At 38.0% G+C, this 15,000-nt stretch overlaps 2 protein-coding genes across 4 annotated transcripts in view; one reads left to right on the top strand and one right to left on the bottom strand.

Annotated features, from left to right (window-relative positions):
• LOC138033513 (F-box only protein 9-like) overlaps positions 1-9,539 on the top strand; it is a 17,989-nt gene extending 8,450 nt beyond the window's left edge. Inside the window, exons 8-14 of one of the 2 annotated variants that reach the window (XM_068881269.1) lie at positions 247-282; positions 2,137-2,198; positions 3,298-3,386; positions 4,622-4,872; positions 5,961-6,058; positions 7,521-7,603; positions 8,353-9,539. In XM_068881269.1, coding sequence (XP_068737370.1) covers positions 247-282; positions 2,137-2,198; positions 3,298-3,386; positions 4,622-4,872; positions 5,961-6,058; positions 7,521-7,569 — 585 coding nt within the window. In that variant the 3' untranslated portion in view covers positions 7,570-7,603; positions 8,353-9,539. The remainder of the gene's footprint in view (positions 1-246; positions 283-2,136; positions 2,199-3,297; positions 3,387-4,621; positions 4,873-5,960; positions 6,059-7,520; positions 7,604-8,352) is intronic. The other variant, XM_068881270.1, reaches the window with a different exon arrangement.
• Positions 1-15,000, bottom strand: part of LOC138033514 (tyrosyl-DNA phosphodiesterase 2-like) — a 23,792-nt gene that overhangs the window by 1,949 nt on the left and 6,843 nt on the right. Inside the window, exons 4-6 of one of the 2 annotated variants that reach the window (XM_068881272.1) lie at positions 11,586-11,771; positions 10,151-10,253; positions 3,469-3,517 (exon numbers count right to left, since the gene is read on the bottom strand). In XM_068881272.1, the coding sequence (XP_068737373.1) occupies positions 3,469-3,517; positions 10,151-10,253; positions 11,586-11,771 (338 nt within the window). Of the gene's footprint in view, positions 1-3,468; positions 3,518-9,340; positions 10,254-11,585; positions 11,772-15,000 lie in introns of those variants that run through there. The other variant, XM_068881271.1, reaches the window with a different exon arrangement.

Below are 15,000 nucleotides of genomic sequence, written 5' to 3'. Positions count from 1 at the left end.
CTTAGTAGCTTCCTCTTATAAAATCCTGAAGTAATTTGTGCCCTTTGTTGTCTATCTTTTCAGTCACCGCTACATCAGACCTTCTTGCTTCCAAAATTGCATCACGTAAATATTATTGAAATCCCACTGTTGACTGACAATAATAATGTCAGCTCGTGTTCAAACCATTTTCCCTTTCTTTTAAGATAATATTTGCCACACAACTTCTAATGAACAGTTTTGACAACCTTGTCTTGTCTCCTCTAGATACACTGTATAGTACTGCTTCTGTGTGAATTTCAAGTACGTGGCTCATGCTTTTGCCTTTTTGCCTGACTGTGCAGTCTTCATGAAAGACTACTGTAAAAGTCCATGTATAAGCCGCACCTTTCTTTCTCAAAATTCAATTAATGTCACTGTTCCTTGGTATCAACATAGTTAGCTTTTAACGCATAACGTAAGGCGCTATAGAACGAGACAACAGACGTATTGGCGTTTGTTGAGGGGAACACTGCCTTGTGACTGGTTAGCCTATGCGACTTCCGGAGTGCGTAATATAGAACAACCTCACTTATCTCCCCAGCACTACAAGCTGATTGGTAAACAGCACGTGCTGGATCGGACAAGAGTATTGGTAGCGAGCAATGTACAAAGGCAAGCGAGCCAACAAGCTTGGGGGAAGTCACTGCGCAGACTTAACCGCACCTCGCTGGAGTGACCCAATTTAATGAAGGCAAGGCGATAAACCCAACCCATCTCCAAAGGGAGGGAGAGAGGGAAAAAACTTTAACAACTGCCAACAGCTAGTTGGTTTACTATAGAAGACAAACTGCCAGGTGAACCTTGGACGGCTAACTGAGGCTTTTATAGCTAGACTCTGTCTATTAAAGTAGCCAGTTGTACAGCTTCTTCTGTGAGCATGTAGGTATTACACATGCTCTTTAACAGTTATGAATGAGGCCTTAACAGATTTGGCCAATGCAGGTGTACGTTATATTTACTGATATGTAGGAACAAAGTCACTATGTCCTCATTTTATTTACAACAAAACCAATGATTTTATGACCTTGAACGACCGACTACAAAGAACACGAAGACAACTAACGCGACATGAATGGCCCCTTTTAGTATGGTCACGTTCCATTAACCGTTTTTTACTGATGGGGCAGTAAAATCTCATTTAAAAAATCAGGGGTGCGGCTTATCTACAGAAACATCCGCGGTTGGACATTCCTAAGGTCTAATTAATATTCATAAGAACTTCTCAAGATGGCACTGAATAAACATATAACAAACTGAAAGCACGTTATTGTAATTATCACTGCCTTTTTTATGAGTGGTGGCTCCTATAGGGGCCATTTGTATCTTAAAGCGTTCATTTGCGATTCTTGTTCTCCAAGACTTCTTTCAAGCAATTAATTTTCACTTTACTCAAACAACTGAACACCAACCTACAGGGAATCTCCATTCCTCCACAAAGCTGTTTGCTATGACACCTGCGGCTTATCACTTTGACGCATTCTTTCCGTCACGTGAGAGAAAATGCCAAGATAAAATTCGAGAGTACTCGCAAGGCAAATGGCCAACCATTTCATTATTTTTTATCACCTTCACGGGAAATTTATCCATTGGATCAGTAAACTCTTGTTCTGCATGACGTTTCTCTCCTGCTGCAGGTTTCCAAACATACTGATAGACATAGGTGTGATGCCCAGATTCCTACTAAGCACTAAGCACTAAGCATTCGTGTGCATGGTTTCAATCGCCTTGGAATTTCAACTTCATGGAGCATAATTCGAAGTTGTAATCATGTTAAAAAAAAACGCATCAAGAGAGCACCTTATGTTTTTTTTGTAATTGTAGTAAACTCACAAGATTAAGGTAAGACAAGTGAAATTTTGCTATCTAAAGACTTAGTTGATATGAAAGCTGGTAACAACCAACACATGTCAGTGCTTTGAAACTATACTTGTTTGTCCATAGAGCTTCACTGGAATTTCAAAGTTGGTGCGGCTTATCTACATGGACTTTTATGCTATTGTACAGATGCTATCCTTACTTTATGATTAGCCAGATGATTAGTTGTCACACATGCCAACTTAGATAACTGTGCTTGCAACAGTTGATTTTCTTTCTGCTTTTTGATTGCATGCATAGGTTTGCAAAGGGTTTTATGCCTGTGCAAGGGATCCTGAAATATGGAAAGTTGCTTGTCAAAGGTACAGTACATTGTTGTATGTTAAATTAACATATTTCATTAATATGTATCTATGACATACTGTAAGTTACAGTTTAGTATTCTGTTGCCTCAATTCTCCTAATTATCTAGTCATAGACATGTAACTTGTTCAATGCTGACAATGATTGGGGGTTAAGAAACTATACAAAAAAATGAACCAATTGGATTGAAATCATTATTAATCACTGTTAGCTAAGGGTTTTTTACACTCTTATTGTTTATATGACATTGTATTATTTTAAAAAACCTTTCTGGTTAAAAGGGCCTTTTTTCGGTGGCAGTGTAGCCTAGTGGTTAGAACGCTTGCCTTGATATCCGGGGATCCCGGGTTCAAGACCTGCTCTGACCAGTCGTTAAATTTGATCCTGGTAGTCCCTGGTTCAACTTTCCAGCTGCACTTGTAAATAGCCAACTGGTTTGCCTCCGGCCAGTTGGGATTCTTAACAGTTGTAGTTGTTGTGTTCTGTTGTCTCGTTGATTGTGTTTCATTGGCCCTGAAAAGCCCCTATGGCGGAGCGGTCAATTAAGTATGTATGGTGTATGTATGGTGTATTGTATTCTGATGTATGTTACACTCATGGCATTATCTTAAGTGGGATGTTAAAAGTCATTTAGAGAAAAAAAGACCAAAGACCAATATCATGCATCGTAGTATGTAAACTATATTCATTTTAAAATATTAGATAATTATTAAAATGGGGTGCATTTTAAATTTTTATGTTCATGTGTAAATTTTTTTTTATAATCTGTGATAACATCACAGTAGGTACACTATAATTTTGCAGGTACATGTATTTGCAGGTTATAGACCAACTGAAATAAATGATTGAAAAGTGCAAAATCTTTTATGACCAGCCTTGCATCCTACTGTAACACTTGTCATGTCTGCCTTATGATCCCTTCAGTCTTTAAATTTGTTAGTTGACATGCTCAAACAAAGAAGTGTCAAGAATGACTTGATTTTCTGCTCCTTTTTGTGCCACTTTTTTGCAACTCTCTTTGCACTTAAGGGCTCTTTTGCACCTTTCTTTCAACTTCTCGTTCAGACGCGTCCTTGTATTCCCCTATTAAATCTTCAGATTATGGGGAGTCAACTGTGGCAATGCTTCCCAGTGGAATGGCTCTTGGAGACTGATGTACATCAACCGTCCCCATGTCTTGTTTGTTGGTATGTAGTGTGACATCTTTTTACACTTGTAGAATGATTGACCTCTTAGAAATGCTTCACTTAAAGGACTGTAGGTACATACCTGTATAACTATCTTGACTGATTGACTCCTCAAGCACTCTCGGATGCCACTAGTTGACGAATAAAATTGTCTGGCGTTAGACAGAGTACAATCTGTTAAGTCTCACTCCCAGGGGTCAATGGGTTAAGGGAGGGGACATACATGGAGTTTTTGACTAGGGTAACCCATTCATGCACTCGATCCTCAAGCACCCTAGGATGCCACCAGTTGATGAGTAAAATCGTCTGGTGTTAGACAGAGTAAAATCTGTTAAGTCTCACTCCCAAGGGTTAATGAGTTGATGGAGGGGACAACCCATTGACTCAGGTGCCCCAGGATGCCTGGATTGGCCAGTCAAGACCAATTAAATCGTCTGGCAGTAGTCAGAGTAAAATCTGTTAAGTTTCACTCTGTGGAGTCCATTGGTTAATTAATCCAGTTCTTAAATCATAACCAGATTTTGAGGAGAAAAGAAACCTACTTATTTGTTCCAGTTAACTGTTTCAAAGTGTAGCAACTGAGCATCCACACTTCAGGTCCTAATATCAGAAGAAAAACTACAATAACCCCGTTCTGTATTAAACAGTACATGCACTGTTTTGGAGGTTGAGCTGGCATACCTCTGGCCTGAGTAACACTCAGCATAGTACTTGAAATTAGGCAGTGCACTGAGGTTTCAGAGCCTTCTACATGTGCATGTACTTTGACTTAGACAAAACTAAACAATAAGGATTTTTGACCAGAAAGAAAAGAAGACTTAGAGGCAAAGAGGCGAGAATCGAAGAGACGATAATGAAGGACATTGTAATGATTATTATAATATAATTATCTTATATAAAACACCTGTCAGATTGTTTCCAGACTGTAAAAGTGTTTCCCGACACTAACTTTTTCTTTTGTTACACAACTTTGACCGTCAAAGTATTCCACAACTTTGGCAGGCAAAGTTTTGTAATACTTTGACGGTCAAAGTTGTGTAATATACGAGACCATAGAAACATTTTGATAGTCTGGAAATGATCTGACAGGTGTTTTATAAGGTAATTCAGTTGATAGCTCAATGATTGGTCGTGCACTGGACCAGTACGGTAGCCAATCAGAATGGAGAAATTTTCCACATGCATATTAATTATTACATTGTATTTGTTCAACTCTGCTGCTTCATTACTGACAGGAGTTTACATCAGCAAGACATCTTATGTAAGGCAAGGAGAGAGGAACCTGGACATGTTCTACCGTCCTTATCATTTAGTGGAGTACTACCGTTACATGAGATTTTTTATGGATGGGACTGCTGTGGTCCACACTAGTGCTGATGAGCCTTTGATTGCTATACCAAGATTAAAACTCAAGCATGGTGGTGGCAATCCATCAGTTTCTGTGGGACATTACAGATTATCAGGAGACAAGGTTTGTAGCAGTTATGTAGCAGCAGCAGCAGTAGTTACTGTAGTAGACTACACTTTATTGGAGAGGGTAACATTTGACACTAACAAAACTGATTCATGCAGACGTTCAAATTCAGGCCTTGTAATAATTCACTACTTGGACAATCCCATAATACACCTCTATCACCCCCTCCCCCCTCCAAAAAAACAAAACAAAAAAACAACAACCTGTGCATAACTATTGATTGCAATTTCTCCTGGGACATGAAAATGTCCCAAGAGAAGTCGAAACCAATGCCTATGCAGATTTTTGGGGAGTAAAATAGGTGTATTATGGGATCATTTTGTGCAAGTAGTGAATCACCAGTAATCCATAAAGTTGGAAGTTAGTTTACTATCGATGTTATTGTTGCCATTGATACATTCATGCATAACATACAATCATGTACGTCAAGGCTGTTGCCTAACAGGAGCCCGGTAGCCTGGGGCTCCCAAAGAATAGCTCTGGGCGCCTTAATTTTTCACAGCAACACCTTTCTCTTCATATGTTGGGCTCCTAAGTTCTCAGCGTTTAGCTCTGAGGGCCCCTTTAAAATTTTCTTAGGCAGCAGCCTTGTACGTTCACTTATGTACCATGGTCACATGTATTAGACCATGGAAGTAACATTGTTTAATATGTTAAAATTAAAACAACAATTATAATAAGTTATAATAATAATAATAATAATAATAATAATAATAATAATAATAATAATTATTACTATTATTATTATCATTATTATTATAAGAAAACAGGGTCTTTTGATCTGATTAACCCGTTGACCCCTGAGAGTGAGACTTGAAAAATTTACTCATTCTAATTGATTATGATCGAGAGTTCTTGACACTTGTTTCAGTTTGCCTTTAAAAAGCTATGAAGATGGGGCATCCCTGCAATTCTTCACAATTGGACCCTTGTACAGTATCTAACACTATTTCTACAGTACCAAGAATACTATTGTCTTGTATGTGCGAAATGTCATTTGAACATTCAAATTACAATAATAAATGTATTATTAGTTTGAGAGGCTCTTTAATTGATTTTTTTTTATTAACACTTTTCTTGCTATCAATATGTCATCAAAGTTTAAAACACAAAGGCGGCAAGCCATAGCCATAACCAAGTACGGGGCAGAAAAGCACGAACTCCTCCCCCTCCAGTTAGTGAGCAAGTTTTCCATATGGTACGCTTGGGCATTGAAATATTGTTGGTTTTTTTTAGTTTTAAGTACATGTAGTGCCTGGCTTTTAAGTGCTAGTCTTTGGGATCCAGTTGTACATGTAGGTGCAACTTGGAACACGAATGTACTTAAAGGGGTCATTTTACCATCATGGTTCATGGCTACTTATAACAATTTTTATGATGACGATGATAATAACAACCCATCACGTGAAACTATGATGCTCGCAGTTGTGAATGCAATATTCGCAATTGCAGAGAGAAGCCTGAAAAATTTAGGACTTCAACGGGTCGTGATACTGGTGCGACGCTCTAACCAACTGAGCTATGAAGCCACCGACATTGGGGGCTGGTCATTTGTGGAGTCTAATGTTCCTGTGATGAATGAATGAACAATGAAATGATATATGAAATCAAGGCTGCTGCCTGAAAAAACTTTTTCAGAGCCCTATGGGCTTCCAACATTAAAAGTTAGTAGCCCGAGTCATTTTTTCAAGATCCCAGAACTGAAATATTATTATTAGGTAATTTAGAGTGAGGATGAATCACCTTGTGATAAGTTAGGCACCCGTTCTGGCTACTCATTCAGAAATTTGGTCGCCCGTGCTCATAAGTAAGGCACCCCAGGCGACCGTTAAGCAGCAGCCTTGGAAATGCTTCAAACTTCCCTTGATTTCATATCTGCAGTTCAGTGTATGATTCATTTTATATATCATTTCATTGTTAATATTAACCAGGGAGGGATTGAGTCCCAAGAAGGCTGGAAAGCAAAAATGAAGAATTGGTCTGGACATGTACCCCAGTGGAGCTCATAAAATTAATCCCTTCCTTGGAGCTGCTACATGTACTGAACCCTGAGAAAAGTTCTGGGTCTTTGAAGGAAATATTGATGATGATGAACTTAAGTGTCAATTAGTCTTCTAGTGCTGGGGCACTGGGGTTTTTGAGGAGAGGGGAAAACTGGAGTACCCTGAGAAAAACCTCTTGTCCAGAGCAGAGTAGAGAACCAACAAACTGAACCCACATAGAAATTAGACACTTAGTCTGGGAATCAACCTGGACCACAATGGTGGGAAGAGAGGGATCTCAACACTGTGCCAGCCGTGCTACCCTATTTGAAGATGGTTCACCTTTAATAGCCGACTTGTTGTTGCCTGGCTCCCAACATATTGGCAGGGGTTGCAATAACTTTTGAAGAAGATGCCTGGGTTAATAACGCAAGTAGTGGTCACTCTTGTCTTTTACAAGGGTTTGAGTGAAAATCAAGGCAGAGTAGCCTACGGTGAGAGGAAAACATCTCACAAACAGACGGCGGTATACCCCCAGTGACCGGCTTCCAATGAAACCCCTGTAGTGGTAGATAACCAAGTACCCTAGAACAACAACAATAGTAGTAGCAGTAGTAGACGCAGCAGCAGCAGCAGCATCCATTTCTGCTAATGAGAAAGCTATTCCAATCTTTTCAGGAATTATCACTTAGCAGCACAGGACGGCGCCATCGGCATAACCAGTTGACATGGCTACGTTACAGTGTCAACACAACTTACAGGTGCAGCTGACATCCTAGAATGTATGGTATACTGTGATCACATTTAAAGCCATGTGCCAGAGACACTTAAAGACTTAGTGCAGGAGTTTCTGACACTTTGTAGTGTCTGTTCATCACTTTCATAATAAATTATATTGTAATTTAAAGCAAACTAAGAGTCTTTATAAAATAATTACGAAAGTACACACACTCTCATTGGTCAATAGCTGTGTTTAGGTGAGAGTATGTAAACAGGGCTGACATCACGTGTTGTCAGATGTGCATTTTCATTGGCTGGTAGGAAATATGAGAGTGAATCAAGAAAATCTGTTTCAATCAAAGTACAAAAACCAGCATTTCTCTCATTTGTCAAATTATTTTATAAAACCAGTAGAAGACTTTTTTTCCATGTTTACATAGCGTCATCTAAACATGAGGGGGAATGCATAACTGTCAAAAATTCTATCATCTCCCGTGAGTGTTTAGATGACGCTATGTAAACATGGAAAAAAGTCCTCCATTGCTTAAATTCAGTAATGTGGCATTAAGCCATCAGTGACACACTTGGCTATTTCCTTGTGTCACATTTCACGTACAAGTACGGTAACCTGGGAGTTACATGTACCACTAAACAGAGCTCATAAATACTAACGAGCCTCAGCCTCTTTGCGTATGTGTTGATGTGCATCCGCGTTTTTTGCATATATTTTGGTTTGCTTATCTCCGAGCTGCACTATAAGCCTTTTAATTTTTTTTTTTTTCATTTCCAGGTCATCTGGCCAGACAGTCTGCTCAAATTTTGATTTGGACAACCAGTTTCCTCCTCTGTACTTTTCTGTCGTAAAAAGCTTTTGCCACAATGCAGTTGCTCCATTGGGCTAGAAAATCATAAAAGATTTTATTTGTTTTGCATAATTTCAGAAGACAAAAAGCCTTTCGTGGGGTCTATGTGAAAAAGTAATTATGGTTTATTGTGATTAAGTTTAGAACCACCAAGAGATGTGTTGCTTCAAGCAGCTAAATGCTCTCTTCATTTTGCCCATGCCCTCTAGATCTTGGTTTTGACAATGAAAAATCTTTATCAACTAGAACTTGAAATCCAGTCTTGTTAAACTTTAGCTACAGGTGGTTTTCCTTGAAACCAGAACCCAAGCAATAATTATTGCTTTATCCATGTTATCACTTCGTTGCAGACACATAAATTAGGAAATCATAAGACACAAAAATTCATGTAGGTTTTGCTTTTGAACAAGAATGTGCAAAAAAGGCTAAACACTACACAATGTAAGGCCAACATGCACGCTACTAGTAAGATAAGACCAAATGTTGACTCAAGTTGGTGTTGATGGAGAAGCACTGCCTTGCATTAGGTTAGCCTGTGCAACCTCTAGTGATAATTTGTGTGACAAAGGAACCTCACTTATAACTGCCCAGCACTACAAGCTGACTGCAAAACAGGACGTGCTGGATCGTACAAGCGTATCAGCAGGCAATGTTCAAGAGGCAACACAGTCAACAAGCTTGGGGTTTTCACTAGTGATACAAGCACAGGCATAAATGCAAGCACAAGTGTACCACAATGAAAATGGGCCTGACGCAAGCATAAGCAAACGTGCAAGGATCAAAAAATTTCCTTTTGCTTGCACTTATGCTTGCATTCACTTGCGTTAAGTGTGAAAACGGGATGTAATGCAAGGACATTGCAAGCTGTGATGCGCGTGCAATGAAGAGACCCTTTTATACACATTTTTAAAGCAATTTTCACTCATCAAAATAATGTTTTATTGCAACTGATTGTTTCGTAATGTAATGTGTAAAGTTTGACAAGAAAGCTGCCTAATTTAATTAAACAATAGTTTTGAAAATAATTATTCATAACACAAGTAGATGCATTAGTGTAGTTAAAAATTGGTGTCAGTAATAGTTTGGTATGACTAATAAAAAACTTTATTGTTCACCATGCTTCTTTTCATAAAATTTAACACGAGAGGATACATGTGTATTTACATCCGCAAAATTTAAACATAAATTGCTCCATGTGCTGCCTTGTGAGATCTTACCATTTTAACCTGAAGGCTGTGTGAATTCACACCAGATGCCCCAATGATCACTGGCGAATCGCCGACAACCAGGTAGCCTTTCTAACCCTACAAGTTCAAAGCAACTTGGGTTCAACTTGTTGTCTCCTTCACCTGGTCTGATAAAGAATCTGTCAAACCTGATTCTAGACGCTTTGGGGTAAGGCCAATCAAGGTTGTCATTCAATTTGGTGTCCCATGTAAACTCCGCATCTTTTGGTCGACCACAAAAGTCCCAAGCATCCAATATCCCATTTGGCAACCCTCCAATCGACATCACCTCTGTATCTCGTAAATTGGTGTCGCCTCCAAACACAACAGTAGCTTGTTCTGGCTGGTCTGAGATGCTTGCTAGAACTTGCTGTAGTTGTCTGATTCTCTCAGGTTTACATTTCGCTGTGCTTTCTAGATGTGAAGTCATTAGGATTACTTCCGTCTTGTTTTTAAATAGTACAGACTGACAAAGCAAATGACGCCCCATTTTACTTGCCTGGAAGTGCGTACACTGAAGCTCATTTGTTAATTGAACTGAGGAGTTCTTGAGAAGAATAATGTTGAAATATGCATGTGTTGGTCCATACTTGCAAGTGTATCTTAAATCAAAAGATAAATCAAATTTAATCTTGAATAATTTAACCTTTTCACCCTCACACTGCCCTCATTGATAAGTAAAATCATCTGCCATTGGACAGAAAAAAATCTATAAACTAAAATCTTGTCCTTTTTGGGGATTCAATACCGTGAAATTGACATCTTAAGATAATTCCCATGACCTGCTCTCGTCTGACCTTTAAGCTCAGTCTGTAGATTGGCGGTGATCTAGGTCAGAGCTTTTCTCTGTCCTTGTGTGGGCGCTGAATGCCTTTAGTAGGGCTATTAAATCCTCACATGGTTTACATGGGTAGAAAACTAGCACTTCACATTTAATTTAGCCTTTACTACTTAATTCTGTTGAAATATAATTGCTACACAGCTATTTAACGCTTGCAAAAACGTAACCTTGTGCTTCCTTGTGCTTCGTGGGAAGGAAAAGGCTAAAATAGCATTTCAACAAAAGCTGACGAAAGGTAGTGCACAGCTAACTACTTAGTGTCATGACGCCTGTGTTAGTTTGACCAGAATTTGGCAAATTTGATCAATGTAGCCTTTATATTGTTTGTATGCTTCAGTATGGTTACTCTTAAAGAGATTACGAAATTACAATAAATTGAACAAATGATGTTCTCCTGACATAAACTAGTGTCTTGAAGCTCTCTCTCTGTGTATGCTTAAGTATATACATGTACATGCATGTATGCTTATGCTTCATGTCCTGCTTTGGCGCTTTTGGGCACCATTGCTATCTTATTGCTGGTAGTTTTCTCTCTCTTAAATTAATCTATTAGTATCTCTTGTTCTGTATGCACTGTGTGCTCTTACATTGTAGTATGCTTCATGCTTTGCTATAATGGTACTTCTCTCTCTCTTGCTTTCTCTACTCTCTTTCCTCCTTGATGTACAAGTGTATTGTTGTGTTTTGTTTGTGAGAGAAGCTAAACTGAACAATAATACATTACAAGCCTGGGCCCGGTTGTTCAAAAGCCGATTAGCGCTAATCCCAAATTAAAAATTAACCGAGGAGTTAATTTCTCTACTCCTAAATGCTGTTCAACGCTGATATTCGGCAAAACTTTACATTAGAAGAAGTCAATCTTGAAAAACAAAAATAAGCAAAAGAAACTTTCACCAAAAAGTTGAAGACATGAAACGAAACTTTACGCTAATCCTGGATTAAGTTAATCGGCTTTAGAACAACCGGGCCCTGAAGACTAACTCGAACAACTCACAGTCATTGAAAACCTCACAAATAACTACAGATGAAACAAAAATTCAATAAAAAGCGTTGTTGTTGTGGTTGCTGTTTGAAAAAGCTGTGGTTTACTTACCCAGGGCATTTTGACTGGTAAATGGATAATGTATCTTTGATAACCTCTTGTAAGAACACTATATCTGGCTTCCTAGAATTGATTGTGTGGCACACCTTCCTTGTCCTTTCTAAGATATTTCTCCCATCCAGGCCATCAACATTCCATGACAATACAGTCAAGTTTGGATTCATGTCCTCTGTTTCCCTAAAAAGACAATAAAACTCATTTACTGATCCCTGGTGAAAAACCTCAGAGGATCCTTGAAGATCTTCAAGGATCCTAAAAGATCCTCAAGGACCTGCAAAAGATCTTTGAAGATGAGGATCTTTCAAGGATCCTTGAAGGATCTTTGAAAGTTCTTTAAAGATCTTCAATTGCAATTAGGAGTTGTAAAGATCCCCAAAGAGCCAGTGAGGATCCTGTGAGGATCTTACAAAGATCCTAGTGAGAGTAAGTTTCAAAATCTTGGTAAGGATCCTTACAGATCCTCAAGAATTCTTTGAGGATCTTCCAAGGATCTTAAAAGGATCTTTTAACTGATCTTGAAAAGATCTTTATTAAGATCTTTGAAGATCCTTGATAAATCCTCTATTAATCTTTAAGGATCTTTCAAAGATCTTTGGAAAGATCTTTGTAATCTAATCAAAGAGATCTTTCAAAGATCTTCATGACATCCTTGAAAAACTTCAAGGATCGTGATAATAATCTTTAAAAGAACAGTCAAAGGATCTTTTTACGATCCTTAAGAGATCCTCAAACAATTCTCGAGGATCTTTTAGGATCTTTATAAAGATCCTTTGAGGATCAATCAAAGGATCTCCTTAGGATCTATGAAAGATCCTCAAGGAATTCTTGAGGACCTTAACGGGATTTCTATCAGGATCCTTAAAGATCCTTAAAGGTCTAAGACAGATGTTTGGGGGAACTCAGTAATTGCAATAAATTAGTTACCATTGCATCTTTAAAGGGGTTCTTGAACACCATTAGGATTTTAAAGGGATTCATCTTAAAGATCTTTTTGGGATTTTTTAAAGGATCTTTTTGGGAGTCTTCAAAAGCTTTAGGGAGAACCTGGCGATGCCTCAATTAAATAATGTCCTGTACCTTTTTTGTGTCAAGAATTAGGATCTTTTTAGGATTATTAAAGGTTGTGACTGTCGAAACTGAGAAATAATCTAAAGGAGTAAAGGAGTTCATTTATACCAATAAATAGAAAAATCAGTGAAACAAAAACCCAATTGCGTTATGTTACACGATACCTTATTAGATTTTATCAATATAGTCTGACAAAAGAATCATTTTATTAAAATTTTATTAAATGACAATGGGTTAAGTGACAAGAACCGGAACGCAAAACATCACTAAAGAAAGTGCTATTGCTCTTGTTTATACAAGGATCATTACTTCATTGTCTAGCCAAAAAATGCATCAAATACAAATAAACCAATTGTTTGTTCTATAAGAGATCGTTTACTTATTTACATGCACTAACTTAAAATGAAGTTAACATTAAGTTGCATGTCCAGTCTGAAAACATTGTAACCTGACCGTCAGCTCATCTATCCCAGTTATAATTTGAAGAAAACCATCGTCCAAAACTTGGAAACGGAAGTGAAGTGGGAGCAATGGGTGACGCATGTTCTGTCTCACTTCACTGAGATTACTAAAACTTAAACTTTCTCAAAGCAAGCTTCACTTGATGACCTTCGAATGACTTCCTTCACTTTTCAGTATGGCGTTTGTTCTTGAACCAGCGGGAAAAACCCTTAAACGATCCCCTCGAACATCATTGAGGATCAGCCATCTTGGATTTGAGCCGCTCTGGTCAGCAGTAGGCCAGCACCAAAAATTGCGGGCTCACACCAGCCACAGATCGGGCGGTTATTTCGATTTTCGGTTTACTGCAAGTCCTTCTCATATTTTCGTTCTTTTACAATGTAAAATGCTTGTCCACTGGAAGGAATTGCTGATAATAACTCACCTAAAGAGGTAAGCGTTGGATAAAACAATTTTGATGCTAATTCCATGGGCTTTTGTCCTATAAATCAAAGTGCAAGTAATGTTCTATAATTTATAAGCTTAATACAAAGTGCGGGCGTTGTAACGTTTTGTGAAGTGTCTTTCTGTTTACAAATAACGAAGCTTGTAGTGGAAGGTTTTCATAATCCTTCAGAAAAATAACCGACAAAAAGCGAAGCCAACGAAATGGACATTCACATCGAATTTAATTATCCCGGTTTAAAACGCAAATTAGAACGCTTGATTTAGTTACATTGAGTCTGATGTGAGTTTTCCTACATAAACAGCCAAATGTTGACACTTCCATTGGGTGCAGAGATTTCTTCTGGGATATGGTGCATGAAATTGCATGATAAGTGGTCTGTAATTGGTGACCAAAGTCCACGATATTCTGTTATGTAAGCAATGAGAACCCAGATTTAAAAAATATATATATGCTTCTTTGTTTTAGACTCCATTGCTGTTGTACTCAAGTCACCATTAAACCACTGCAATAAGCACTTTTTATAGCATTGTAGTCAAGTTGTCACTGCCTTGAATTTCTGAAGAGGTTGGAAAAAGACAATATAATACTATGTATCTTTAAATCGCATTGTCCAGAGGAAACCAACCTTAGGTACAAAGCGAAAAAAATGTTGTAGTTACTCCAATCCTGTAAGCTAAGCTTATGTTAGGTATTATTATGCAACAACTACAGTGATGGCAATGACGGTGTACAGAAATAAAACAGGAACCCACATATAAGAACTTTTACAAGTAAGAACGTTTTTGGCTAAGACAGTCCTATTTTAGCCCACAATTTTGAAATGGATTCTTATTTTGAGAAATTTAGTCAAACACTGAATGCACAAATTTAATACAACAAGCTCTACCAGTACCATGTTTTCCCAGCAGCAACATACTACAGACTGTAGCTTGGAAAAACTTGGTTCTTACACTGTATAATTTATTCAGGTTTTTACCGTACCTTTATGAAGCAAATATTGTCACTGTAGTATTAAATATATGACTTACATGACTTGTTCACAATGGTGGGAAAAAAATAATAATTAGTGTGGGGTTGCAACTGCTGTAATAGAAGGGCTGGAAGCAAAAACCTAGTAAGTGACAATGTTTGGCCAACTTTTAGTGCTCAAAAACTAGCCCAAATTTTGCAGGTTGACTGGAAATGAACTTAAGAACATTGCTCTGGTAATTTTTTATGCAATTTGAGCTTTATTTTCAAGAAATAAGCTATGCAAAAATACCATTGGCTTCATGTTTGAAAACAATGGAATCAGAGAAGCGGCACTTACCTTTCATTGTTCCATTAAAATTTAATGGCATTTATAAACTAATATAACTGTGTGTCGATAGCTCAACTGAATGATATGCACAGCAAAGTACACGACAGGTCGGTGGTTTGAGCCACTGA

The sequence above is a fragment of the Montipora capricornis genome, chromosome 14 (genome assembly GCF_036669925.1).
Source record: "Montipora capricornis isolate CH-2021 chromosome 14, ASM3666992v2, whole genome shotgun sequence".
In the NCBI taxonomy this organism is placed as follows: Eukaryota; Metazoa; Cnidaria; class Anthozoa; order Scleractinia; family Acroporidae; genus Montipora; species Montipora capricornis.
The sequence above is the reverse complement of the archived record's forward strand: the minus strand, read 5'-3'. Positions and strand labels throughout refer to the sequence as shown.